The 27,603-nt window shown below is 48.7% G+C and overlaps 3 protein-coding genes across 4 annotated transcripts; 1 reads left to right on the top strand and 2 right to left on the bottom strand.

Moving 5' to 3' along the window:
- Positions 1-500: 500 nt before the first annotated feature.
- DCTPP1 (dCTP pyrophosphatase 1) lies at positions 501-6,526 on the top strand. The gene is made up of 2 exons (XM_057487145.1): positions 501-2,836; positions 6,034-6,526. The coding sequence occupies exons 1-2, from the start codon at positions 2,736-2,738 to the stop codon at positions 6,320-6,322; spliced, it is 390 nt and encodes a 129-aa protein (XP_057343128.1). The 5' UTR covers positions 501-2,735; the 3' UTR covers positions 6,323-6,526.
- A 3,297-nt stretch (positions 6,527-9,823) lies between these two features.
- Positions 9,824-17,986, bottom strand: ZNF771 (zinc finger protein 771). 2 transcript variants are annotated; one of them, XM_036917675.2, is made up of 3 exons: positions 17,908-17,986; positions 17,091-17,240; positions 9,824-10,888 (listed from the first exon to the last, which is right to left on the bottom strand). In XM_036917675.2, exons 2-3 carry the CDS (start codon positions 17,229-17,231, stop codon positions 10,076-10,078), a joined length of 954 nt encoding a protein of 317 aa, XP_036773570.1. In that variant the 5' UTR covers positions 17,232-17,240; positions 17,908-17,986; the 3' UTR covers positions 9,824-10,075. The 2 variants fall into 2 exon arrangements, with proteins under 2 accessions (XP_036773570.1, XP_036773569.1); XM_036917674.2 differs by lacking the exon at positions 17,908-17,986 and adding an exon at positions 17,611-17,847.
- A 3,590-nt stretch (positions 17,987-21,576) lies between these two features.
- Positions 21,577-26,015, bottom strand: ZNF48 (zinc finger protein 48). Its single transcript, XM_036917671.2, has 3 exons — positions 25,862-26,015; positions 25,561-25,654; positions 21,577-24,402 (listed from the first exon to the last, which is right to left on the bottom strand). The coding sequence occupies exons 2-3, from the start codon at positions 25,637-25,639 to the stop codon at positions 22,601-22,603; spliced, it is 1,881 nt and encodes a 626-aa protein (XP_036773566.2). The 5' UTR covers positions 25,640-25,654; positions 25,862-26,015; the 3' UTR covers positions 21,577-22,600.
- Between the last annotated feature and the right edge of the window lie 1,588 nt (positions 26,016-27,603).

Raw genomic sequence — 27,603 nt, 5'->3', positions numbered from 1 at the left:
AAACCAAGAAAGAGAAAAAACATGGGGTCCAGAGAACCAACCCAGCACAGCAGAAAGTGAGGGGAGTTTTCAATGTAACAGCTGTGTAGCAGGCCTTGAGAGCAACCAGTCCACACTGAACAGAAGCCTGAAAGGGTTCCAGGAAAAAGAAAATGGAACTGATGGAGTATTGATTCATTTAATTGTGTGAAAAATTATATTGGAAGGTTAATGGAAGATATAAAAAGAATCAGTGATTATGTAGAAATTAGCAAAAAGAAAAAAAATGAGGCAGTTTTCAACTTCAACCAAAAATGAAACCTTGTGTAACAATTGAAATGTAACTATATATAGTATTCATCAATGAATATTTACATCCTGGCTGACTCTTAGTACTGCTCAGCTTAAATAAACCCCCCTCATAAAAGCCCTCTCTGACCTCAGCCAACACCTAGCAACTTTCCAATTCATCACCTCATTTATTGGCTTCATAGATCTTATCCTAATCTGTAATTATATTGAGAATTTATTATTAACTTACTTCATAGTTGTCATTTTCACTAGTGTACAAGCTTCAAGACGGGAGAGGATCTTCTGTATCCTCAGAATCTACAACAGTGTTTGGTCCATAGGTGGTGCTCAGAAAATAATGAATGAATGAATGAATGAAGCGAGAGTGAGTGAATGAGGTACAGGTTGGGGACCCTAGCACCCTCTGTTTTCACACTTTCCTTGCTCTTGGTGTTTCCTAGTGGTGGAAGCTATTACTACCAACTTCTTAAGGATTTAGAGAAGAAATTCAGGCATGGGTGCTGGTATCCACTTACACAGCTTTCTAACTGGTTGGGGTACAAAATGGGAAGATGATCAGCTGCTTCACTAGCCTGAGTCCCCTTAATTAACCAAGAAAGAGTTCGAGGTTGAGGGCAAGACAGGCATCCAACTTTTCCTTAGGGAGGGGCTGGGCAGCAAAATGGAAGGGCAGGTTGTGGAGGTGACTGGGCCTTGGGTGGAATCACAACAGAATAACAGGCAATGGAGGAAAAGGAGAGGAAGAAATGGAATAGAAAGACAAAGAAAGAAAAGAAAAAGGAGAGGAAGCTGAAGCTAGAGGAAGAGAAAGGATAATGAAGAGAAGGGATAGAAGGGAGAAGGAAAGGCAGGAGCAAGGCGGCCTCAGCACATCCCAGGACATGGAAGCTTTCCTCCCTTGCAGGGGTGGGGAGACATCTTTCACTTGCTGAGGAGCACTGGGGTGTGCTAGTGAACTTCATCTTTCACATTCTAGATTATCTCAGAGAAGGCTCTGGGCTTCAGTTTCCCCATCTGTAAAATAGGCTTAGCCTCTGGCAGGGATGTCATGGAGGCGATCCCATGAGACATGCTGTTATATATTCATACTTACTAGGTCTACTCAAGTACCAGGCCCTGGGAAAACAAAAGCCTGACACTGCTTCTATTCATTAGGAGTCCCAGGCTAGGGGGAGACCTAGAACAGGGACACCAATCACCCCAAAATTAAGATGAGAAGTGGTAAATGCCATGAAGGCTAGAGTGGATTAAGTGCTATAGAAGACCAAGTTATATCCTGTTTGGAAAAGGCTTCCCAGAGGTGGCAACTTTGCTGCAGGGAAGTACTTGGCTTCTGAGACTTTTGAGTTCCCAGATCCATAAAGTGGCTGGATGCTCTACACTCCAGGCCTCTATGCCCATCTGCTTGCTGGACACCATCAGATGTTCCAGAGCCATCTTGGATTCAAGGTGTTCCAAACTCAATTCATTCTTCCCTCCCATTCCAACCCCTGGGTTTTCTGTGTCCTCATTTCAGCAAATGGCAAAACTATCCATCCATTTACTCAAGCCAGAAACCCCGGAGTTGCACAGACTCTTTTCTCCCAGCTCCCATATTCAACTTCCATGTTGCCTAATCCAGAAGCAAAGGTGGTGGGACACTCTGTGGTGAACCTCAGAATTGGAGAGTTTAAGCAAGAAAGGGGAATTTATTATAAGGATACAAGAATATCTCCAGGATACAGCTGGGCCATAGGAGTGAACTGGAGCTAGGGTAGCAGTTTTAAGCATTTTACATATTTAATCTTCACAACAACCCTATGAGATAGCTAGTATCATCATCATCATTTCCATTTTACAGATAAGAAAGCTGAGAGATTAATTTAACTCAGTAGCTAGTAAGGTAGCAGCCAGGTTTCAAGTCCAAGCAGTTTGGCTTCAGAGTCTGTGTTATTGACCCCTACACTATATTACTTCAAATGGTAATTAGTACTATTTACAAAAATTAATGTTACCCTATTTAAACACTATGAAAAGTGGGGACAACTTTAGAAGACGGGAAGGGAGGATGTAAGCACTGTTGGTGATGTACTCAGCTGCTCTTTCCCCACCGGCTTTCCCCGCACCGTCATTTCTCTTTAGCGCCATCTGGCACCCACAAAGGATGTGACGAGCCTTCGCTCTCTCGCCCCCTGCCCTCTGTCTCTTCACCCGGTCGACTCTGGTTCCTATGCCTTTAAGATGCCCTCTAAAATGAAGTTGAGCACCTTGAAACTCGCTTGGATTGGCCCAATCTGGGTAAGGGGCGGGCTGCAGTACACTCCACATAAATAATTAGTCTTTTCTGCGGCTCCGCCCCATGCAGCTACCGCAAACACCTGTGATTGGTCGGGGGCTCTGGAGGAGGGTTGAGAGCACGGCGCGGCGATCTCTGGGAACGTAGAGGCCGCTGTGTTGTGGGCTGAATGTCCTTCGCGAGTGGGGATACGCGTGGGGCCACCGGGGGAGAGAGGATTGCTGCCGATGGCCCTTTCAGCTTTAGCCCGGAGCCCACGCTCGAGGACATGTAAGCCGTTCTTGCTCATCTTCTAAGATCTCCCCCTTCTCCCTCCTTTTGGGGAGGGTCCCTCCACGTGGTGGGTAAGAATGTTAAGCAGGAAAGTAGATATGAGCGGGATGGAAAGAAAACAAGATTAGTAAAGCCCTCTAGAAAGGACTCAGTTAACCAGTTAAAACTAGAAAGCCAGAAAAGACTCAAAGTTAATGAGCTAATCGGTTAAAGCTCAAAAGGTCAGGAGCAACTTGGCCTTGAATGTTTGAATATTCCCCAGATAAAGAGAAGTATCTGAGCATAGCCCATGTCTTCATTGTGTCAACTAGATCATTGTAAGATTTACTATAGCATGCTAAAAGGCCCACCTTTAAACAGCATAATAAAGACAGGGAGATCCCACCTTAAAGCCAAAATTGCATTTTGAAAAAACCCAGGAAGTTTAAGAAGAAAGATTCTTAACATACTCTTTAGCAAACAACAAACAAATAACTCTGCCCACCTTGGAGGAAGGGCAGGCAGTCTTGATATGCTCCCAAACCTGGAAGCTGCTCTCCTGGGAGGGTAGTAAAGCAGTAAATTTCTTTTGTTAAGCTAATTTTGCAGAATTACCTAGAGGACTGATAAGAAACTTAATGTCTCATCAGAGATACTTAAGACCACTTAACAAGTCCACAGCCCAGCCCTTTGTCACATCCCTGAAAAAATCCTTAAAAGGGGGAACCCACAACCTTCCAGGGCGCTCCTCCCTCTCTGAGGTTACCTGCACTTTCTAAGTAACTTGAAATAAAACTTTCACTCTGTTTCACTACTGTCTCTGCCCTTCAATTCTTTGTTGCGTCGGAGACAAGAACTGAGGAAAATACACAGTGCCTCTCCCCCAACACGAAGGAGTAGCCGTGCTCTGGTCCCAGTTCTGCTGGCTGATGGGGCGAGCCTTCTAACCTCCTCATCTGCAAAATGGGTTTAGCAGTGCACACCTGAGGCAGGGGAAAGGGTGATCCGGTGAGTAATATTAGAACCAGTCCTGGGTGATGCAGGTATGCTGCCTCTGCCCTCCAGGAGTGGTTGGTAGGATGGGGGCAAATGCACTGCTGAGAGGTGGGAGACACTATTTCTTGCTGGAGGAAAACACAGAGGACTGCTTAGGGGAAATGACTGTGGAGCTGCACTCTAAAATCGGTATGCTTCAGCTATGCAGAGTACAAATATTCTAGGTGGAGGAAACTGCAGAAACAGCAGTAGTAAGTGGAATCATGGGAAAGAGGGTATTGTTAGGTTTTGATAGAGTTTAGGGCCTGTGCAGGCAAGCACCCATTTTATAGGTGAGACCAAGTTCAGTAGAGAACAAATAACTTGCTTAAGGCCATCCAAGGAATTAGTTGCAGAATCCCCTGATACTTATGCCCCCGGTACATGTCACTGAGATAGCTGCCTGAGTCCTGTGTCTCCTCCTCCAATCCTGGGATCTGGGCTTTCACCCCTTTCTCCTATTAAAGCCGCCGCCTTCGTGCAGAGTTTGCTGCTGAACGAGACTGGGATCAGTTCCACCAGCCTTGGAACCTCCTCTCCTGGCCTTGGTTGGGGAAGTGGGGGAGCTGGCAGAGCTATTGTAGGTATATGGAAAGCTTCCTGGAAAGTCTGTGTGGGGGGGAGTGTGGAGAGACATTTATTTGATCATCAGATGTCCATGGATTCAATTTCCTGGTGCTGGGATACAGAGATGACTCCCTAGTTCTTGCCTTCTTGGGACTCCCAGTCTCCTGGGAGAGAAAAGTACAAAAACAGCTAGGTAAGTATAGGTCTTAAGAAGGGGGTGTGGTAACCTTCCTTTACTTCTGCCTCTTGGGTGGAAAGGAAGGTATTCCATAGAAGACTTGCCTGTGGCATTCCAGACAGGAGAAACTACATTTGCAAAGGCAGTGAGGTGGGAAAGAACAAGTTAAATTCAGGGAGAATCTGAGACTCCTTTAGGGTAAGTTTCTCAAGAAAGAGCAAGGATTTTGTATCTGTTTTGTGTTCTGGGATGTCTGGCACACAACAGACACTCAATAGATAATATTTACTGAATGAGTGGTAAGGGCTGTGGAGGAGGGGGTGGGATATGAACCCAGAATGACAGAGTTGGAGTTAGGAGTGATAGAGGTTGGACAGAAAACTGATCAGATTTGAGTGGTAGAAAGAGCTTTGGGTTGGCAAGGAGCACTGGATCTCCAAGAGAATTGGGGCAGGGGAGACCAGTAAGGAGGCTAATGGAGATCAGGCAAGAAGTGGTGAGGCCTAAACCAGGGTAATCACTTGGGGATGGAGAAACGAGGCACAGGGATGTGTGAGAGGGCAAGCCATTCATTCATGACAGGTTTATGAGTATCACCTATGTGTAGGGCTTCTAGAATCAAGAGATAATGGCCTTAAACAAGATAGAGTTCCTACCTTCACAGTGCGAAAATGACAATAAATAAGCACACTAATTTTAAAAGATACGGAGTTTTGATAAGTTCTGTGCAGAAATAGCATAAGGTAATGTTAGAAAGAAGGTAACAGGAAGAGGGCTTTTCTGAGAAGGTGACACCTAAGCTGAGACCTGAATAACAGGGAGGAGCCAGCCATGGGAAAGATCTTGGGGGACAAAAGGGGGGCAGCATTCAAGGCAGAGGGAGCAGTAAGTACAAAGGCCCTGTGACATTTTGCAAGAAGAAGGCCAGAGTGCTTTTAGGTAGGGAGTGACAGGGACAGCGGTGAATACTGACATTGGAAGAAGCAAGAGTCAGCTCATGCAGGACCTAAAGTGGATGGTCAGGAGTTGTGATTTTATTCCAAGCACAGTTGGGGGAGTAGACAGAGACAAATTATAATTTGTGCTTTTAAAAGGTGGTCCTGGGCAAGAGTAGAAGATGAGTTAGCAGCTTCCACAGTGATCCAGGTCTGAGGTTTAGTTTGGGGTGGCGGTGGCTAGGGCTGAAAGTAAAATCAGGTCTTGACAAATGAAATGTCCTCCTGGCCAATTTTTGGCTCAGGTAGGGACACAGATCTGGGTGAATCATCTGTTGGGGCCTCTTCTCCACCCCAACCCTGCTCAGGGCCCAGATATGTTGAGTTGTCCTTAGAGGAACTTCCTAAGAGTTGGCAGTTCATTGCTGCAAGGACTAAGGTGATCCTAAGAGAGGTGGACCACACTGTCCTAACTATATCTGTGTGTGTTCTGCCCCCAGTCAGTGGAAGCTTGATGAGGAGCCTAGCCCTCAAGCCTGGCCCCACAAGGAACGGCTGGCCCTTCAAGAGGAGCTTAGTGATGTCCTCATCTACCTGGTAGCACTAGCTGCCTGCTGCCATGTGGATCTGCCCCAAGCAGTGATCTTCAAGATGGACACCAACCAGCGATGCTACCCAGCACATCTTTCCTGCGACTCTGCCCGCAAGTATACAGACTTGTCCCATGGGGCCACCACTGAAGACCAGGCTGTGGGGCCTGCAGACCTTGCCTGCCTTGTGAGTCCATAGACCAGGCCTCAACCTAGAAATATGGGCACAGGACCTGCAACTCAGCATGGCACCTGAGGAACAGAGGGTGACCTAGGTATAGAACTTCATTCTAGTCCTTTCCTAACAGATCTTGGGCCTGGGGGTCCCACTTTCTGAGGTCTGAGACCCAAGAACCTTCAGAAGACAGCCTCCTGGTATTTTTCTCTCAATAAAAGTTTTGGTTAGCAACTTGTAGATTTTTCCTGGGGAGGTTGGGGAGGCTCGGTCTCAACAGGTGCTGGGAAAAGGCACCAGGGGTGCCTTTGAGCCCAGCTTCAGGTCTGTGTCTTGTACCTCCCACCTACAGGGCAGAGAAATCTGATTTCTACTAAGTTGCCTATCTGATCTCATCCAAGTCCCTTCCCCCTTCTGGGCCTCTAAAGGAGACTGGAAGATGTATGTAGTGTTGGTTAGGAGCCCGGATTCTGACGTGCAGTCATCTGGGTTCAAATGCCATCTTTGGTATGTATGGGCTGGATGACATTCACCAAATTACTTCATCTTTCTGTGCCTCAGTCTCCTCATCTTTCATGAAAATAATGGTATCTATGTTATAGGGTTACACAGAAGGTGTAAGTGCATTTTTATAAGTATAGCGTACTTAGGACAATGCCTGGTGCATGATGGGTACTTTGTGAATTTGCTGTTATTGTTACCTGTTTGCCTTTTTAACTCAAAACTCTCAGGGACTCAGAGCAGGAAACATTCAACAGTTAAAGCTGGTCTGGGCCTAGAACCCCGACTTAGGTCCCAGCCTTGTCCATCAGGACCACAGCCCTGCGAGGTCCTTCTGCCCCTCTCCCTGGGACTTCAGCATAAATCATAGTCTGGTCTTTGATGTGGAGCAGAACAGGGCTTACTCTCCTCTTGGGTATGGGCCTCTTGCCCTCTCTTCTGCCCTCCCAATGCTAATTTCCACCTCTACACCTAAGGACAGTGTTGGGTGTGTAGGATTTACCCCTTGTGTGACCTCAGGCACATCACTTACATTTCTGAGATACCCATGGCCTGCTTCCTTCACAGGGTTAGGTAATGTATGAAAAAGCCCTGTAAACTATTGTTTCCCCTCTGAGCCCCTTTCCACATCAGTAAAAGGAGGAATTCCCCTTTTACTGGCCTCATTCCTTCTATTAACGACCTTACTTTCTCTTAGCCACTCATGTAAAACAATCCAGGTTGGAACTGCTTTCAGCTTTGCATTCCCAAACCCACCTTTCCTTTCCCCTACCAGTGACAGCAGTAGCCTTATCCTTACTGATCTTGAGACAGGGACCATAGCTGTAGTCAGAGTAGGGTGAGGGCCTCTGGAAAAAGCAAGGCAAGATATTTGCAGTCAGAGCAGTGTAACTACATGCAAGGAAACTCCCTACCAAAACTCTGTTAAACATTAAACTCTAGGGTCATTCTTCAGTGAGATCAGTTAATATTCCCCACACAAAGAAGAGTAGTACATGTTTTTAATATGCTAATCATTTATAATCATGTGTAAGATTCACTTTAGCATGCTAAAAGGTCCAGGCCTGTGTGCTGTCTGTCTTCCTTCAGATCTGATGAGGTGATTTTGCAAACTGGGCAACTAATTTAGCAAGTAAGCCCAGGCATAAACAACATAGGCAAGAAGGATTCCACCTTAAAGATAAGATTGCATTTTAATACCTAGGAAGTTAAGAAGTTAGAAATTCTTAACTTATTCTTTAGCAAACAGTACCTCACCCACCTTGAGGGCTGGGCAGGTGGCCTTGTTTGATATGCAACCAGACCATATCTCAAGGAGAAATCATCAGAGCAAGAAGTTGCTTGTCTTAAGTTAATTCTAAATATTCAGGGACCACTTAATAAGTCCACACCCCTAAGCTTTTCTTCATGTTCCCCGAAATACTCAACTCCCTATAAAACTCCTAGACAACTCACCACCCTGAGCTCTCGTCCTCTCCTGGTGAGAGCCAGGAGCTCTGTCCTTTCACTGTATATCTCAATAAAAGCCTTTCCCTGACTCTCCTACCTTGACTGTTTGCTAAGTTCATTCTTCGACTCTGCAAACAAGAACGCTGGCATCAATCTCATTTCCTCTCCCCTCTGCATAACTTGTCTTCCTTTCCATTAGCCCTCTCCACCCGAGGATATAGAGCCTGAAGTCTTCCCTATTGACAGCAGCAAAAACCTTCCACTCCTTCCCTCATACTTTTCACAGCCAAGCCTTTTGAAAAGGGTTGTTTACATCCATCTGCTCTGCTTACTCATTCTCCCATTTCTTCCCTACCTCACTCAAGGCTGGCTTTCACCCCACTCTCCACTGAAACTGCACTCACCACTTTAAACTCCTACGAATAAACTATCCGGCCGAGCTGTCCACTCCTGTGAAACACTTCCCTCTTGATTTCCCAGACAAGACCCTTCTGTTTTTTTCTACCTCTGGCTGTTCTTTCACTGCTCATGTACCCTCTTCTGGATTCAGTGTTATGCACTCCAGACCTGATGTCCCTGAGCTGTTATTTCCACTTACCTCCCACACCCCTCCACATTGAACTCACATTTACCATGTCCAGATTGGGGTGTAACAATTGCCACCACTTCAACTCCTGTCCTGCTCCTCATCCTGTGCTCTCATCTCTCCTATCCCTCATCCCCAGGTCCACTCTAACTCCAATGAATTCTAGCTCCTTAATGTGTTTGATCTATCCTTCCCCTATAATCCCAAGACATTTTATTTGTTGCCTTGGGCCCCTTAACCTGGCTTAGATCCCTAGTGGTCTATCTTCTACTAACCTCATTGCATTTTGTCTCTACATTCCACCAGAGGGGATGTCTATAAACTCTGACAAAGCTGCCATACAGTTTCAGGGGCCCTCTCCATGCTTCGCAAACCCAACTCTTAATCTTCAGTATCTTAAAGCTTGAACATCTGAGGAGAGCCTCTCTAAACTCCCAAGATTGCACTGAAGATTTCTTCTATCCAACAGCTTTCCTCATCATAGCTACAGTGATAACGGACAGCAATTTGCCTGTTTACTTGTACCCGCCCTGCCATTCATCCCTAGCCAGTACCTATTTTGCTCATTTGCAGAAATGAAGATAAAAGATTAACCTAACTTTGAGATGTTAAGAACTTGTTTGGAATGAAAATGACCTAATAATAACAACAAAGTACTTGAAGCCTTTAATGTAGTGCTATAAAGTTTCTACTACTGCTTATCTGTTCTTCACTCAACGGGGGGCTCCAGGTCTGTCTGCTCCCCAGAGCAGTGCCTGTTTGATCACAAATGTGCTACTTTTATGGACCCTTCCAGATCTGAGGTCATGAGAACATAAGGACCAAGTGTGGGATGACTGTACACAAACCCAATTTCAGGAACCCTTTTGAATTTATAGCCTTACTTGTCTCCTCCTAAGTTGGGGACAGCTCACTTAAGTCACCTCCTTTGGGGAAAAACCCAACTTTCCTCCTTTCCCCACCTACCTCATTCATAGGCACGAGTGGGGTGAGGATTAATACTTTATTCACTAACATGGGCCGAGGTGATGTAGTGAGGGAGGGGAGGGTTCCCAGGGATCCCAGTAGGGGATTCTCCCTTTCTGCCAGTTCCACGGCAACCAGTCCTGCCGTCCCATCCTTTCCCAGACTCGGGCGGTGGGGAGAGGCAGTCGTCCAACTCTTGCAGCCCCAGTCCGGGATCCCCGTATACCCCCCAATCCCAGCCGGACTCGCAGCCCCGCGGCGACAAGAACTGCGGCTCAACTGCCCTCGCACTCTGGGCAGCGCTCAGTGGCAGTGGCTGCTGTGGCGCCCGGGGATAGTTTGAAGTCCCGGCCGCAGCCGGCGCAGATGTAGAGACGGCGCCGCAGGTGAGCGCGCCGGTGGCGAATAAAGTGTGAGCTGAGGCGGAAGCGCCGGCCGCACTCAGCGCACGGGTAGGGCCGCTCGCCCGTGTGCGTGCGCGCATGCTCCGCCAGGTTGGAGCGGTGGCCGAAGCGGCGGCCGCACACCGCGCACCGGTGCGGCTTCTCGCCGGTGTGCACGCGCCGGTGCTTGGCCAGCGCCGAGCTCTGCGCAAAGCGCGTGCCGCAGTCGGCGCATGCGTACGGCCTCTCGCCTGTGTGCGTGCGTCGGTGGCGCGCCAGGCACGAACTGCCGCCGAAGGCGCGTCCGCAATCCGGGCACGCGTACGGCTTCTCGCCCGTGTGCACGCGCAGGTGCTGGGCGTAGTTGGAGCTCTGCGCAAAGCGGCGGCCGCAGTGCGCGCATGCGTACGGCTTCTCGCCGGTGTGGCGCCGCCGGTGCTGTCGCAGGTTCGAGGCGGCCGAGAAGCGCTTGTCGCATTCGGGGCACTCATAGGGCCGCTCGCCCGTATGCGTTCGGCCGTGTTTGGTCAGCGCCGACTTCTGCGAGAAGCGCCGGCCGCACTCCGTGCACGCAAAGGGCCGCTCGCCCGTGTGCGTGCGTGCGTGTTTGGCCAGCGTGGAGCGGCGCGCAAAGGCGCGGCCGCAGTCCGGGCACGCGTGTGGGCGCGCCGGATCTACAGACGGCGCTGGCGCCTCCCTCGGGACCTGCGGGGAGAGGGGGGACAGGTCAGCCCTGACTGATAGACCCGGATGCTGAAGACCTGGGTCTCCGCAAACTGCAATCTCTCAGTTCCCCGCCTGTGGGATAGAAAAAGCAATGGTGCCAACCTCAGGACAGTGGTTCACTTAAATGAGATAATACATTAATGCACGTATCACAATGTCTATTAATCATTCTAGCTATTCTTTATTAATTCAACAAATATTTATTGAGGTGCCAGACTCTGGAGATTCAGCATTAAATAAACAATATTCCTGCTACCAGGAAGAACAGTAAGGGGTGCTGGCATGGGGGGAGATGTATAATGGTATAATATGCTGCAAATTTAGACAGGGTTAAGAAACCTTACCGATATAACACGAGCAAAGACCTACAGGAGGTGAGAGAGGGGGCTACAGGGGGAACAGCAAGGCCAAGGCAGGAGTTTGCCTGCTGAATTCCAGGAATGGCAAGAAAAAGTACCTAGGAAAGTAATGGGTGGGGTGATCCTGGAGGGGATCTCTTAGCTTAGGGCCTTGGAATATGAATGTGATGGGGAACCATTAGAGATGTTATATGGTTCTGAGCAGGGACTGAACAGATCAGACTCATATTTGAAAAGGCTCCTTTAGGTTGCTGGGTTTGAGAACAGAATCAAGGAAGGGAGAGGGCAGAAGCAGGAGTCCAGTGAGGAGGTTAGCCATCTGGCAAGAGGAGACAGTGGCTCAGACCCAGGTGACACTTGGAAAGTGAAGGTGATGAGGAGGAGTCTGCTTCTGGATATATTTTGCAGTTTGAGACAACAGATTTGATAACAGATTAAATGCTAGGTGTAAAGAGAGACGAGTCACAATGACTCCAAAGATTTTGAGCTTTAGCAACTGCCAAGGTGGAGTTGCCATCTACAGCGATTATAATGGCAGGAGGGGTAAGTTGGTTAAGTGAATCCTGCTTGGAATCGTATCTCCAGTTCTCCTTGACACATCAGGAGCTCAGGAGAGAGGCCTAGGTTTGAAAATACTACTTGGGAAGCTGCTGGCCTATAGATGGTTTTTAAAACCTTGAGAGTGGATGAGAGCATCCAAGGAATGGGCAGAGAAAACCTGGCGTGGGGCGGTGGGGGGCGGCAGCAACATGGTGAGAAACAGCCAGAAAAGAAGGCTGAGCAGGAACAGCCAGTGTAGGAGGAGACCATGGTGTCTTAGATCCAGGCTTTTTGAGAAACTTCAGAGCAAGCACCTATCATTTTTTAAACTGTAAAGAAGAAAGCAAGTCCTGAAATGAAAGAATTTTGATAATGAGCCAGTTTCATGAGGTCTGAGCCTCTAGAGATAACATAAGAAAAAGAAAAGAAATGCTTTGTAAGAGGCAGGTCAAGGGAAAATATTTTCTAACAGCAGAGTGAAGAGGAATGTTGAGGACACACTGCTGCCTTCTTAGAAAAGAGAACACTCATCCCAGCAAAAGTGATGTTGAGTATATACTGTGGGCCAAGCAATTAGGTACATTAATTCATGACCAAATGAAATACCGAGCACGTATTAAGGACAAGACTGTTAGCTTCTCCCCATTGACGTCCACAATGTAGTTACTACTATTATCATCATATAGATAAGGAAACAGGTTGAGAGGAAGAGTGGCAGCGAGGGAGCAGTAAGACCTTTTCTTTCTGAAGTTGCAAGGAAGGAGACTTCAAAGTGTTCAGGATCCTTTGTAAAAAGGCAGTTTTGGTCACCAACTCAGAAACTGGAAAACAAGGCAGTTTGAGAAATTAGTGACCAGTCAAGGGAACTCTGGTTTAAACACTATGTATGGAAACAGTGACAATAACATTACAGGGTAAAGTTTGACAGTGCTATTTTATGTACATTATTGTATTAAATCTTCCTGTCACCTCCTTGAGTCAGGTGTTAGTTTTGATAGTTGAGAAAAACAAGGCTCAGGGAGATTAATTTCACATAGCCAGTGGGAGTCAGGACTGACTCTAAAGTGCTCACCCTTATCCAGTAGGCTACACTGCTTTCCTGTCCACACACAACCAAGATGTGACAGAGGCTGGACTCCCAAGTTCCTGGCACTCTCCAAGAGGATGCAAGGTTAAAATACAATTTGATACTTTAAATTGAGAAACTTCTCACAGAACATTTTGGCAGGTCTGAATTCAAGGTCACTTTCCAGTCTTGGTCTGGTTTTGACATCTATTGGGTTTAACACGTCAGCCATTGTGGAGAGAACTCTTCTCATATCTACATCTTTCTGGTCCTCTTTTTGTTGGGGCTTGGGTAGGGCGGCTTTTCATTAAGATGACTTTGATCAACCTGAGGACTGCCTTATGCTGGGTTCACTGACTTACGAAAAAGAAATTCTTCACACAATTACCTTTTTTTACCTTCTGCTCCAAGGGGAGGGGACTTGGATGCCTCAGGAATAATCTTGGTAAGAAGGCCTAAGTCTAGCTTGTTAAGGACCCTGCCAAGTCACTCCCATCCCCTGCCTCACTGTCCCAAAGAAGGTGAAGTAGGCTCTATCAAAATTTCCCAAGTTGCACACCATAAGATGCAAGAGGATTTCGGTGTTATGTAGGGAAACTTTTATCTTATTACAATAATTATGTAATTATTTTCACAGACATTAAAAAAACAACAGACCACATAAAACCCACAATTTCATCAATACTATTGTTTGAATAAAAGCAAATTTATTTAACAAAACAATGTGAATCTATTTGAAGAAAAGCATGAAATAAATGAGCACAATAGATGAGCAATATACATATGACTGAAGCTTGGCAAATACCAGACTAGGTGATTATTACAGGCACTTACATGTCTGAAATTCTACTAGATTGAAAAATTAGCATAAATGGTATTTGCACTGTAACAAAGTGTACCATAAGAACACAATGTGGTATAATAATAGGATAGTCCAAATATTTGAAGTTAGTGATTTTGTGTTCCTGCTTAAGTACATTTTTAACTAGGGCAAACATCCCAGTTTCCTTCTCAGCCATTACTCTCTAACTAATGATAATAACTACTATTTACTGTGTATTCACTATGTGTCAGGAACTGTGCTGCTAAGTGCTTTTCACTCATGTTCTCATTTTAAATTCTCATAACCCTTTGGACTAGGCATCATTAGTTCCATTTTACAAATAAGGATATAAGATTCAGAAGTAAAGTGACTACCCAAGGCCTCAGTGGCAGAGCCAGGGTTTGAAGTACAAGCCTATCATTATCCATAACACCTTTTCTCTCAGCCATGAGGCAATTCTATCTCACTGACAAGTTTGAGGTTACCTATGCAGCTTCTCACTCTTCCCTGAACTCTTTTAGCAGTCAGAATCTCCCTTCCTTTGGGTACAAAGTATAAAATGCAACCCCTATCATCTAGCTCTGAGCTGCAGGAGTGTAGTTCATAGACCAGCAACATCAGCATCACTGGGAATTTGTCAGAAATGCAGAATCTCAAGTTCCACCCAGACCTACTGAATCAAAATCAAGAAATCCAGACTGGAAGAGAGAAGAGCTACTTCTAGAGAAAGCAGGTGGAAAAGGTGAAGAGGGTTTTACAGGCTGAAAGGCCACATGGGCAAACTCTTAGAGATGAGAAAGGGTCAGAGTGCCTGAAGCTGGGGCATGGGATGGGTATTGGGTGATTAGAGGTTAAGCTACGACATGAGGTTGGATGGTGAAGAACTTTGAATGCCAGGCTTAGAAGCCAAGACTTTATCCTGAATTAAACAGACAACCACTCAAGGTTTTAAGCAGGGAGAGACAGGATTGGATGTGCACAAAACCCTCTGAGAAAATCTTTTCTATTCATTTAGGACAGATTCGATTTTGACAAGCAGTGAGAACACTCCAGTACCTGAGTGTAGCACAATTAAGACCTGTTCTGGAAAATGACTGGCCATGGGACTGAGTGATAGTTAAGAGTCACAGAATGTCAGCACTGGAAAGAGCTTTTGAGACCACTATTTCATAGAAATAGAGACTCAGAGACCACAGAGCAAGTTGAGTATTTAGCACTGTGCCCAGAAGATAGCTCCACAGTGTTAAATATTTATGGAATTTGTGCGTGTAATCCTCAGTTCCACTGTCCTCCTCCACATAAAGTTGCCCAGATGACAATTCTCTGGCTAACATTCAAAGATCTTAACTTTCATTATCCCATTTTACAGATGAGAAAGCCAAGGTAAAGCTGATAAGTGGGTTTAGACCAATGCTTTTAACTGCTTCATGGTACTTTTTAGAGTCTACATGGTATGATGATATCATTTAGTCTAGTTCTCATACCTTTCATGACTTGCCATGCCCACTCCCAATATCCCCAGCCAGCCAGTCTAATCAGCATTCCCAAATATCTCTTTCTCTCCACTGCTGCCACTACCTTAGAGCAGGCTACCAGCCTTATTTGGCATGGTTCCCCCATACCAGCCAATGATTCTTCTACATAGAAAATCCAGTTATGTCCCTTCTCTGATTTGAGGCTTCTGATGCATAACCTAACACAATATGTTCAAATTCTTATGCTGGCATTTAACGCCTTTTACTCTGGCCTCATCTCCTCTGAGCCTTTGTTCTTTGCTGTGTCCTTCTCCCAGAATGTCTTTCCTCCTCCTCCTCCATTTGCCAAATCCCCACTAAGTCTTCAAGGCCAAAGTCAAAAGTCATCTCCATGAAGCCTTCCCCATTGCCTTGAGTTGTCTACCCTGAATCCTCTGTCTAGGCTTCCATATTGGTTTGCCTGTTCACTCCCTACTTCAGAGTTCAGACCAGAGAGGCCTTTGATGAAAATAAGTTGAAAAATCTCCAAAGTCCTGAACTTCAGGGAGAAGAATGAATAATAGCAGCAAATATTTACATAGTGTTTATTATATGCCAGACATAGTTCTAACTCTTTACATGTATTAACTCATTTAGTCCTCCCAACCTCTGAGAGCAGGCACTGTATGATTTCCTTTTTACAGATGAGGAAACTGAGGCACAATGTGGTTAAGAAATTTTACCAAGGTCACACAGCTAGTTAAGTGTTGGAGTTGGAAGTAGACCCTAAGCTCTGGAGTCTGAGTTCTTAACTTACATGCCAGAGATGGAGATCAGGGGATCCACAGGGTCAGAAGAGGCAGGTTGAGCCAGAATGGGCCAAGGAAGCCCAAGAAAAACAGAACTACGTGTTTTGACTGGAAGAGGAGGCCAAAGCAGCCAGCCCCATCCCTCTAGGACCTACCATACCCACCAGGGGGCAGCAGAACTTTCTTTCCCTGGGAACTGTCCCCTGTGCAGGAAGAAATCAGAGGGAAGCCTGGGCCCAGAATCCCAGCGCAGCAGGAATCCTCCAGGGGGACTCAGGGCTGTTCTGGCTGAGGGTGGAGTCCTGTTGGGATCTGGGAAAAGGAAATGCACCTGGTGGCAGGCAGAGTTTGGAGGGGGAAATCTAACTCATTCTGATCTTCTCAAACATCTCTCTTTAAACCTTCAACACCCTCAGGATAAAGCCCAGATGCCCCACCTAGTCTGACAACCACCTCATCCATGCTACAGCATGACTGAGCCACCTGCCTTCACTTCTCCGAGGGCCGCAGTCACTCTGTTGAGCCACTGAAAAGGCCATTCCTTCTTCTCCTCAGACTACCGCTGGTCTTGGATAAGCCATCCCTTTTACTAACATTGAGACCTTCAACCAGTCACCAAACTGCCAATATTTTCTGGGCCTCAGTTTTTTCACCTGTAAAATGGAACAAATACTACCTATGTCATAGAATTGAGGAACGTTGAACAGGGGTGCATAGTAAACACTACTAAGAGTCAGTTCTTACTGCTGCCAATGCCTTAAGTCTGCATGAAGTTCCATCTCTGGGCTTCCACACCCCCTGCCTCCACCCATCACACAAGATTATAGCTGTATGGTTACTTGTCAGTCAGAACCCACTAGACATCAAGCTCCATGGGAAACCAAGGGAACCCAGGGTAGCCTTTACTCCCCAGCACAGAGCCTAGCACAGGTGTGACATCTGTATGATGGCAGCATAGGCAGTGGGGGCAGAAGGATAGTCGGCCAACTCTGTGATTCTAGGTCCAAGGTTCTGATCCAGAGTCTGGATCCCTGGCTTCTGTCTGAGGGAGGCTGGATCTGAACATGGTTTCAGAACTGAACATGAACAGTTCCTAGGGCTAACGGGGCCCCAGGGTGTGCCACACGTACCTCTTTGTCCATGGGGATCTTGAGTTTCACCACTTCATACTTCTCACCCTCATCCTCCTCACCCTTCACCAGCAGCACCATCTCCTCTTTCATCTCTTCCTCCTCCTCCTCCTCCTCCTCCGTCTGCTGTTCTCCAGGCATCTTGTTGTCCTGGGGCAGGGAGCTGGGTCAGAAGCTTGGGACCCACCCCCGCCAAAGATGGCCCTGGCCCATGCAAAGCGGTGCGCCTTGGTTTCTCCTGGCCAGCCCTGATCTCTGGGTCTGGCCTTCTCCCCTCCACCCCAGCCCGGCCCCAGGCCCTAGCACTGCTCCGGGACTAGCTTCGAAGACACTCGTCACCCCACTCATCGCGGCATTCAAGGCCCTGAACAGTTGGAATCTCCAGCCCCAGCGAGTCGCAACCCTCCCCCGCCCCCAGACCGGGCTGAGTCACTCCCCGGCGCCAGGGTCGGAGGCCCGGAGCTCTAGGACACGGGCTGCAGGCGGGATTAAGGCGGAGACCCTGAGGCTGCGCACTCACCAGGCGCAGGATCGGCGCTCTACCTGCCCAGACCAGGGCGCCGGGCTGTGGGGCACTGCGAGGCCACGGCTCCGGGGGCGTGAAGGGGCGGGGCCTCGGAGACGGCCGGTCACTGGTCAGAACGCACAACCCCGCCCCCGAGGAGGTGTGGCCCAGAGAACCCAGGCGTCCGGTCCCAGCTGTCCCCAGAGGGTATTGAGCCCAGACCTGGCGCCCTCTGCTGTTCCCCAAGTTCCAGGGGCCTCGGGCAGTTCCATCCCGGCGTTTCAAGGTCCTCGCAGCCCGGTTGTAACCTACCTTCAAGACTCGTCTCCTATGGCCGGCTCGGAGGTCTCCGCTGCAGCCAGGCGCTTCTGCTCCTCCCGAAATAGGCCACGTGCGCTCCTGCTCTGGCCTGGGCCTCTCGCTGGCGCCCCGCCTGGAGGGCGGACCCTGTTACCTCCTCACCTCTTTCCTTCCTTTTTTTCCTCCTCCCCCGGCTTTTCTCCATCTTTCGCGCGTCGTCTTCCCGGTCTTCCGATCTCTGGGCTAGCTTGCGCATTGAATACTTTCCAAATCGATAGCCACCCAAACTACCGCTGCGGCTTATTGTGTGGCATCCCTACTGCGCGCCAGCAATATGCTAAGCGTTTTACACTGCTCATCCCCTTTGATCCGCACAAAGGTGGGTCCATTTTACAGATGGGCTAATTGGAGTTCAGAGAGGTAAATTGATTTGCCTAAATTTTGCATAAAGTTTTTCATAGCAGCCCTGACAACCGGTAGCTTAGGTGCAAAGTTAGGGGCCCACGGGCCAAATTCAGTTCATAAAGTACCTTGTTTGGCCCTCAGGGTATTTTTACTTTCAAAAATTGGTTTAAAAAAAAAGATCTTTTACAAATTTTAATTTCTAACATTTAAACATTGGGGTATTTCTTATAAAGATCTGAATTTCCCACTTGATCTGAAAAAGATAATCTAATTCTCCCATTGTATGAATGGGGAACAGATTGAGAAGTGAAAGAAAGAAATAACAGTAAGTGCTTACAGTCCCTACCACAGTCTCTACCACAGTCCTGTGCAAATCAATCATATTATCTCCCTGTGACAAATGACAGAACTACAGCTTAGACAGTATAAGTAATTTGCTCAAAGTCATGTAGCTGTTAAGTAGCAGATTTCTAAGCTCATGCTTTTTCTCTTGCACCAAGTTACAGAACAGAAATGAGGTTACAATAGGAAATTGGTGGCAGAGTCAGGACTCAAACCTGAGCCTCAGTCCACAGAGCCCAGGGCATAAATTGGATGTTGGGATTACATCTTGTCAAACTTTTGCTCTTCCCTAGAGCTGGGAAAAGGGCGTAAATGCCCGGATACTCACACTCAAGATCTCCAACAGTCACTTTGATTGTGTTCATTCTTTAAAGTATTTGTTGAGCCCTACTATGTGCCTGGCACAATTCTAGGTGTTGGAAATGCTGTACTGAACAAAACAGACAAAAATCATGGCAGCTATGGTGTTTCTAAGTGTAAAAAATGTAAAGAAGTTAAGACAATTTCAGATAATGATAGGTGCAAGAAGCAAACTGGGCAAAATTGTGCAGTAGGGAGTGACTGTGGTTGGAGGGCTTCTGAAATGTGAGCAGGGAAGACACCTCCAAGGAAATAATATATGAGATGAAACTTGAATGATACGAAAAGGTTAGCCATTTGAAATCTGGAGGAAAAGTGTTCCAGACAGAACTGTAGAGGCTTTAAGGTGAGAATAAGCTTGGCATGTTGAGGAACAGAAAGAAGGCTGGAGCCAAGTGGGTTAGTGAGGGAAAATACAATGTGGGAATGGAGGAGAGGTAGGCAGGGGCCAGATTATGGCTGGAACCCCACTCCTGGCAAAAGGAAAGGCCTTCTTGCCCTGATTCAGAGAATGAGTGAGGAGACTCAGCTGGGAAAAATGGAAATCCTGCTGGAAGGGCCTCTTGCTGTGTGAGGACTAGGGAACAGATTCTTGTGAAAGGAGGAAAAGGACTCCATCCATTTGCTTTACAGACGTGTATAAGAATTTACCTGGAACCAGATCTAGTTTCTGTTCTTGAGAATCTCATAGTCTAGTAAAGAAGATGGTGATTTAAAAAAAAAAATATATATATATATATATATACACACACACACATATATATTTATGAAAAGGAAAGCAGTAGGTGTTCTGGCAGGAGAATACAGGAGTGGGATGAGTGAATTACTGAATAACTCTCTTGGAAGGGAGTGGCTATTGGGTGCAGGCCTCAGTGAAGAGATAAATGTAAAGGACCTTCAAAGATGAGTAGGAGTTTGCCAGATTAACAAGGAGGTAGCTGCTTGTGGGATTATAAATTTTAGAAAGAGCATATCATGTTCCAAGGACACTTCACCAAAATATTTAGTGAGGCCTGTTGTATGCCAGGCCCCTGTTAGGACTGAAAAGTAGTTGAATTTGGAAAAGTCTTTATCTTACTCCTCATTACCCTGCCTTTCACTATTTGCCTTTCACCTCACTAGAACTTTACTTCAGTTCTTGAATCCTCACTAGAACTTTACTTCAGTTCTTGAATCCCCAGGGAAGGTGCCTACTCTTCATTCTGCATAGAACATGCCTCCCTTCCCATCCCCCACCTCCTCCTTTCTTAGCTTATCCAAGTCGATTTTTAGGCTGTCACCCTTTGGACAGGTTTTTGGGTCAGTTAGGATTCTCTCCTGCATGTATGCTTCCTGCATAGTCCTTACTACACTTGTAACGATTTGTTCAATGTCTATCTTCTGCAGGGACTGAAGGCAGAGACTTTGTCTTATTTTTAATTCTTTCCCCAGTACATAGCACACAGTAGGTAATGCTGCATAGTAACTCACTATCCTCAAAAACCTCTTGATGTGTTAAATGCTCAGATGAAGGGGTGTTCTAACCCAGACTGGAGGTTCAGGGAAGGCTTCTGGGAGGAATGCTGGAGTTGTTTTGACTGGAGAGATTAACAAGTGTGTAGCTGTGTGGGAGTGTGGGGGTTGCATTCCAAAAAAAGAAACAAAACATTTAAAGAGGCACAGAGCTGAAACCACACAAGTGGAAGGCCTTGAATGCCAACTAAGGAGTTCCATTTTACCGAGAAGACATGGGGGAGATACAGCAGGGTTTTCAATAGGGGAGTAACACAGATGTATTTTACCAAGTTCACCGCAAGGCTGGGTTAGAGGATGACCTGGTAGGTAGGGGAAACACGGAATCCAGCAGGGGAGAATTTACCAAAAGCCCCAAAAGGCCTCCATTCAGGACTATGGGCGTGTGTATACTTCTGCACTGAAGCCGTGAAGTATCCAGACTTGAACTCAATTCCAGGGTTTCGAGTTGCCTAAATGACTTGGCAGGGATGGGAGCACGGGAGGAACCGCACTGTAGCAAGCTTTCATTGATTTCTAGGGAAGCCTGTCCGATGGCTAAGATCTCACGAGGGCTTCTATCGGGGACTATCCCGCAGTAAATTAGCTGAGATGCCCAATTCACTAAGCGGCAATGCAATCTTGTTACTTCGTTTCTGCGTGCGCTAACAGCCCTAGTCTTTTTTGTTTCTGGCCAATCAGGTCAGCGCCTCTCCCTTTTTTCCCCATCGACGCCCTCAGAAAAAGCTAGAAATTGGAGGCCTGCACCTAATAACGCATGGGTCGCTGGGAAAACATGGCCCCCTTTTCTAGGAGAGTCATCCCCTTTGCCTTCTCTTTGGGCTGTGCAGCCAAATGACCTGTTTCTCGACTAATCAAAAAGGGCCTCAGGGAGGCGTGGTTTCCCAGTAGAAAGACCCTCAGCTTCCAGGCCTTCTGCGACCATACCAGACTAGCCGGCCACATTTCTCCCGGTACCGGTCGCCGTAGCAACAGCGCTCGCTGAACACCCCACCACCACTCCAAGCCGTAGCGTGTTTTCGTTTTTTAAGGGTCGCACTGGATGCTATGGTGTAGATGGCGCCTGTGGGCAGTCAGAACTCTGGTCTATACTATCAGCTGACAGACTTGGTGGCCGTTTTCAACCAGATGTTGGAGCTAGAAAGCAGCCGATTATGCCAAGCCATCTTCGTTATTTGATGGGTTCAGAGGGCAAGGGACCCACGCAAGTTTTCACATGGTTTGTCAGTTTCACCTGAGGTGACACTTTGACACCTTTTGCCCTCCTCACCACGCGAATGCACGCTCACATCAACGCACACAGAGTCCAAGCCTCACACAAGAAGCAGTTTATTGGCGAGGAGATACATGGAGACGTGGCTGTTGGTCCTTGGAGCGCCCCCTGGCCTCACTCCAGTCCGGCCCTTTTCGCAGCCAGGCTCTCTGTTGATGTGCACCAGGAGCTAGGCTTGGTATTCAGTGCTCCTTCTGCTGTCTCTGGTTTATTCTTCCAGTGTCCAGGTGTCAGGGTGGTTTGGGGCTCTCCAGGGCAGATAGGTCTGGGTTCTGTGCAAGAGGGCCCTTCCTAAGACCATGACCAGTGGCCTGAGGCTGAGTGCTGCCTGCCAGAGTAATACTCTTCCCACCATAAGGATTATCCAAATGTCCCCATCTCATTCCGTCACCCTGAATTCCAGAAATCTCATTGTTGGCAGCACACAAGGTTAAACAAACCCTGTTCAGGGTGGTCTCCCAGAGCAAGATGGAACCAGTTCTTAACACAGTAAGTGGCAGCAGGAATTTAGGGTTCTTCAAGGGCCCTCAGGCTAAAGCCAATTTATTCATCCAACAAGTTGAGTGTCTGTGTACTAGGCAGTGTTCTAGAAGCTGGGGGAGATAGACCACATTGGCAAGGTCCTGACTGAGCCCAACCAGGACAGTTTCCTGAGCTTCAAGGTCATTGTCTCCCATCTCTTTTCTATCTATTCACTCCTTTCTCCCATTTCTTCCCCTTTCACCCTCCCACTACTCCCAGGCCCTTTCTTCTCTGCTTAAGCAGCAGATACCCTCCCTTTGGTCTCCTGGGCCTCCACTCTCACTGGACCCATCATTCCAGTCCTGCTGGCGGCTCCTCCTTGAGAGGCCTTGCCCGACCATCCCCCATCCCAAAGGGCCTCAGGCCCAGGTGCCCACGCTGGTGCTTGATACGGGCAGAACTGTCACCAAATCCCTTGCCACACTCTGCACACTTGTATGGCTTCTCCCCAGTGTGTGTGCGCCTATGTTTGACTAGATCTGAGCTCCGGGGAAACTCCTTCCCACAAAAGCCACATACATGGGGCTGGCTGGGTCCAGAGGGTTGGGCCTGAACTCGAACTTGGGGGGCCATGGTTGCTGGGCCGGGGGGGTTATGTGGCTTCAGAAGAGTGGATGGTGGTGGTGGCCGAGCCCGTTCACCGCGATGGGTACGGAGGTGCTTGACTCGGGCTGAGCTATCAGCAAAACCCTTGCCGCATTCAGGGCAGAGGTAGGGTTTTTCCCCTGTGTGCACACGATGGTGTTTCACCAGGTCCGAGCTTCGGCGGAAGCCCTTGCCACACTCAGGGCACTTATGGGGCTTGTCACCTGCCAGTGGTGGGGGTGGCTCCCCAGCCTGTGGACCCCCTGGCTCTGGCTCCAAGCCGGGAAGGCCAAAAGGCCCATCACCCGAGTGTGAAGGGCTTCGAGGCGTCAGCGGGGGACTGGTGCCAAGAGGGGGAGGAGGTGGACTTGAGCTTGGGGGTGGGGTAGGGATTAGGGGAGCCAGGGGATAGCCTGGGAGGCTGAAGTCCTGGGGCTCCATATGAGTGAGGCGGTGGCGGAGAAGGGTGGAGCTGAGGCTGAAGGTGCGGTCACATTCCGGGCAGGCATGAGGCCTCTCGCCACTATGGGTACGGAGGTGCTTTACCCTGGCGGAGCTGTCAGCAAAGCCCTTTCCACACTCAGGGCAGAGGTAAGGCTTCTCTCCTGTGTGCACCCGCAGGTGCTTCACCAGGTCTGAGCCCCGGGCAAACTCCTTTCCACATACATCACAGCCAAAAGGCTTGGGCCCCAGATGACTGCGCTGGTGGCTCAGAAGACTACAACTGAGCACAAATCTTTTGCCACAGTCAGTACAGATATATGGCTTGTCCTGGGCCTTGGGTCCCTGTGTGGTAGCAGTGGCTGTTCGAGACGGCTGCTGTCGGGGCACCACTGGCCGAGAGGGCTGCTCCCCACGGTGTGTCCGCTGGTGCTTTATTCGGGCAGAACTATCACCAAAGCCCTTGCCACAGATGCCACACTTGTAGGGCTTCTCTCCCGTATGTGTCCGCTGGTGTTTTACCAGGTCAGAACTCTGCCGGAAGCTCTTGCCACATTCACCACAGATAGTGGGGCGCTCACCAGCAGGGATCCTGGACCGAGGAATCTTTGGGGGACCTTGGGCTGGTGGTCGGGCTCTGTAGGGCTTTTCACCACTATGAGTTCGCTGGTGTTTGATTCGGGCAGAGCTATCCCCAAAGCCCTTGCCACAGACTCCGCACTTGTAGGGTTTCTCCCCTGTGTGGGTCCGCTGGTGTTTCACCAGATCTGACATCTGCCCAAAGCTCTTGCCACACTCGCCACACACTGCAGCCCGATCACTAGTCTGGCCCCAACGTGGTTCTCCCAGGAGCCGAGGGCTTCTGTCCCGAGTATGTGGTTTTCCTGGTCCCTCTCTCTGGATCCATAAGTCATCCCAGGTCTTGATGCCTTCGGGTTTGAGAGACGCATTTCCTACTTCATGATCTGGGGCCAAATCTTCCTCTTCCTTGAACCCCAAGTCATCCTCTTGTGGGGTATGTTCAAACTCATCTGGCTGAGACAGCTGCGCATTCTCACTGCCTAGACCTGGGGAAAGAAAAGGGAGTTGCAGACCCTGCTTTTTGGCTCATTCCATGTCTTTGATAGAAATCTCCCCAGAAAGGCTTCCTCAACAATCTGGGGTCACAGGGATCTCTCTCACCCCTGAAATTCTGAAACCCTTATTATTGACCATGCCTTTTAATAGTAACAGTAACTTCCTTTACCACACCCTTCACCTATGCCAATCATTGAACTAAGCATTACTGAATCCTTGCAAACCTATGAGGTAATACTATTACTATCCCTATTTTACAGTCATGGAGACTCAAGAGAATTTAAGTCACTTGCTCAAGGTTAGAAACGTTAGAAAGTAGCAATGCCAGGTTTCTAACTCAGGTCTGCCTGATACCCAAACCTACGTCAACCACAATATTATATTTGTCTCTATTTGAAAACCTGATATTTGCTATTTGTATTATGTCTTTTTTCATATCAGCCCATTTTTTTTTACTTTAATTATCTTGTATGTACCTGAGAGGACCCAGACACACCTGTTCCTCAAGATGCTTGGGGTTGGGAGGTGAGAAGATAAAGTACAAATAATTATAATCGTGGGCTCAGAATAACTGTGCTGTCACAAGAGAGGAGAAATAAGAAAGAAGATAGGGCCAGGCTTTCACAGCGAAGAAAAAAGCAAACCATGGAGAAGAATGTAAAATAAAACTGTAAAGGGATGATGGGATTAGATTGAGCATGTAAAGTCTGGGTTGAACACTGAAGCTAAGGCTTTTAATTAGTAGGCAGAAGGGAGCCTGGGAAGTTTTTTGAGAAGCGAGACAGGATTAGATCTGGACTTAGATCAATGTGGCTGCAGAGTGCGTTACTGGAGAGAAAAGGGCTGAGGAGAGGCTGCTGCAATTGCCGGGATGGATAGAATGAGGCCTCAAGTAGAGCAGAGGCCGTGAGAACGGTGAAGACTGTCGAAGACTGGGAGAGAGTCCTTGAGATGATGCCCCTCACGGCCTGGGGCACAGATGCTCAGAGACGTTGGCTCCCTCTCTCAATTTTTATACCCCTCCCCTTCTCTCCCTGGAAGCGCAGTTGATGTCCGATTTTTCTGGGTCTTGGCCAGTCAGAGCCTAGCACCGGAGTCCCCACCCAGCCTTTTAGCAGGTCCTGGCGGCGCACCGCCGCGGCCCTCACCTGTGCGGGCGCCTCTCAGTGGCTCCCTGTCCTCTGGGCCATGCAGATCCGGGCCCCAGGGCTCCACTGTGCGCTCCATCGCCTGCACGCCACCCTGGATAAGGGAACAGACACAATCCCACCGTCACACAGCCATGTGCGGTCCGTGGCGCCCTGCCGCTGCCCTCTGCCGGCCGGGGCGGGCACAAGGCAGCGTCCGGATCCGAGGTGCGGGGCGCGGCTCCCGGTGACCCTCCCCTGCGCCGCCGGCTGTCCCTGCACCTGCTGCTCCTTTCTTCACACAGCCGTCCCCTTCACCTACCGGCCACCTCTGGCTCCGCCACCCCGGCGCCTTCCGGAGCTCCTCGGCTGGGCTCCGGCGCCCGAGCCTCCGGCTGCTCCGGGATGCCAGCTCCGCGCCCAACGGGGAAGGAGCTCGGACCCAGGCGTCCCGGGGACAACCGCCAGGGGCGGGGATGGGAAGCGGAAGCGCTGGGCCGCTCGGAGCCGCTCTAGGACCTTGGAGGAGGTGCACGCCTGTGGGGACGACCAGCGTCCTCCGGAGCTCGGTGGCCGGCGAGCCGCCGCGTGCCGCAGAGAGGGCTACTCTGAGCCAAGAATAGTTGATGGAACTCGGTGGTATTAACCATGTGCCTCCGGGGCTGGAGCTGGGTGATGAGAGTCAAGGACTCTTCCTAATTGTCGCTGTATTGGGCCGCTTGCGCTGACCTCCAGGGCTGGCCGATAGTGCCAGCCACTCCGGCCCGGAGAGACAAAGAGAGATCGAAAGACGGACCCAGGGAGAGGTGTCGGGGAAAGACCAAGGCAGACAAAGGGCGGCAGAGGGCGGCGGAGACCCCGACGGGGCGGGGGCGGGGCGCCGAGACACTGGAAACAAAGCAGGGCCGGTCCGAGTGGCCGAGCGCCGGGGTGGGGGCGGTGGCTGGGGGCTGGGCTGGGCTGGGCTGTCTAGGGGAGACCGAGACTGGCGCTGAGGCTAAAGGCAGATGCCTGATCGCTTCTGGGAAGAGGCAGGCACGTCGAATCAGAGCTGGGGCCCCGAACAGAGAACCTGTGCTAGAGGCAATGTTGTAACCTGAAAGCCCTGAGTCAGGACGCTAAGGCAGAGAGGGACGGAGAGACAGCAACAAACCAAAAATAAAGGAGCAAAAGATTGGCCACCAGAGACAAAGAGATGTAGAGACAGATAAGAGAGAGAGAGAAAGTCAGTGAAGCAGAGTTGGAGGAGCGCTAGCTACGGAAAAGCAGGGACCCTGGAAAAAAAGAGACTGAGAGGCAGAGGAACAAAGACAGTGATACCGGCAGAGACAAAGAGACAGAGACACAAAGAAAGAGGCCATGGGTAGACTAGGGACAGATCGACAGCCCTACAAAGGCCAAGCCCAGGATAAGGCTAAAGCATTAAACCCTGGTTCCCAGCTTGGTGGGGTCCTGGCTGGGGCTGTGTTTCAGCAGACCAGGGGCACGACCCCCAGTATCTATTCTTGGCAAGCTTGCCTTTGGGGAAGGGGGTGCCTGGAAGTGTCTATAGCCCATGTGGTGATGGGATGGGTAACAGAGATACCTTATGTAGAGTTCAGTGACTGTGGATGACACTGTCTTTGAGGCCATTGGTACAGAATTTGGTTTCTGGCCTGTCATTTACTATTGTTTGACCTTGGGGACTTCTGTTTCCTGAACTGTAAAATGGGGATGATACCTAATTTGAATGGTTGAGGATTAATATGTGTAAAACACTTAGCAAACAATAATCAGTTATTACTCTGCTGTCAGGTGTAACCAAGGAAGAACGTGGCATTTTTAGCTAATCCTTTCAGGACAGCTAAGATTTCAGCAAAGTCCACAGCCTGGCTGCATGGAGGCAGAATGGAGAACTTCAGGCAGAGGGGATGAAATGAACAGTGGCCACACACTATTTGAAAACCTACTATGTGCTAGAAGCTTGAGATTCAAAGTTGATTAAGACCTATCCTCAAAGAGGAAAATTGAAAATATTTCTACCTTAATGTGTCCTGACTTTACATGATAGGAAAACAGTGGAAG

The sequence above is a fragment of the Manis pentadactyla genome, chromosome 10 (assembly GCF_030020395.1).
Source record: "Manis pentadactyla isolate mManPen7 chromosome 10, mManPen7.hap1, whole genome shotgun sequence".
NCBI classification, from domain to species: Eukaryota; Metazoa; Chordata; class Mammalia; order Pholidota; family Manidae; genus Manis; species Manis pentadactyla.
Note: the sequence above shows the minus strand (reverse complement) of the source record. Positions and strands in the feature narration are given on the sequence as shown.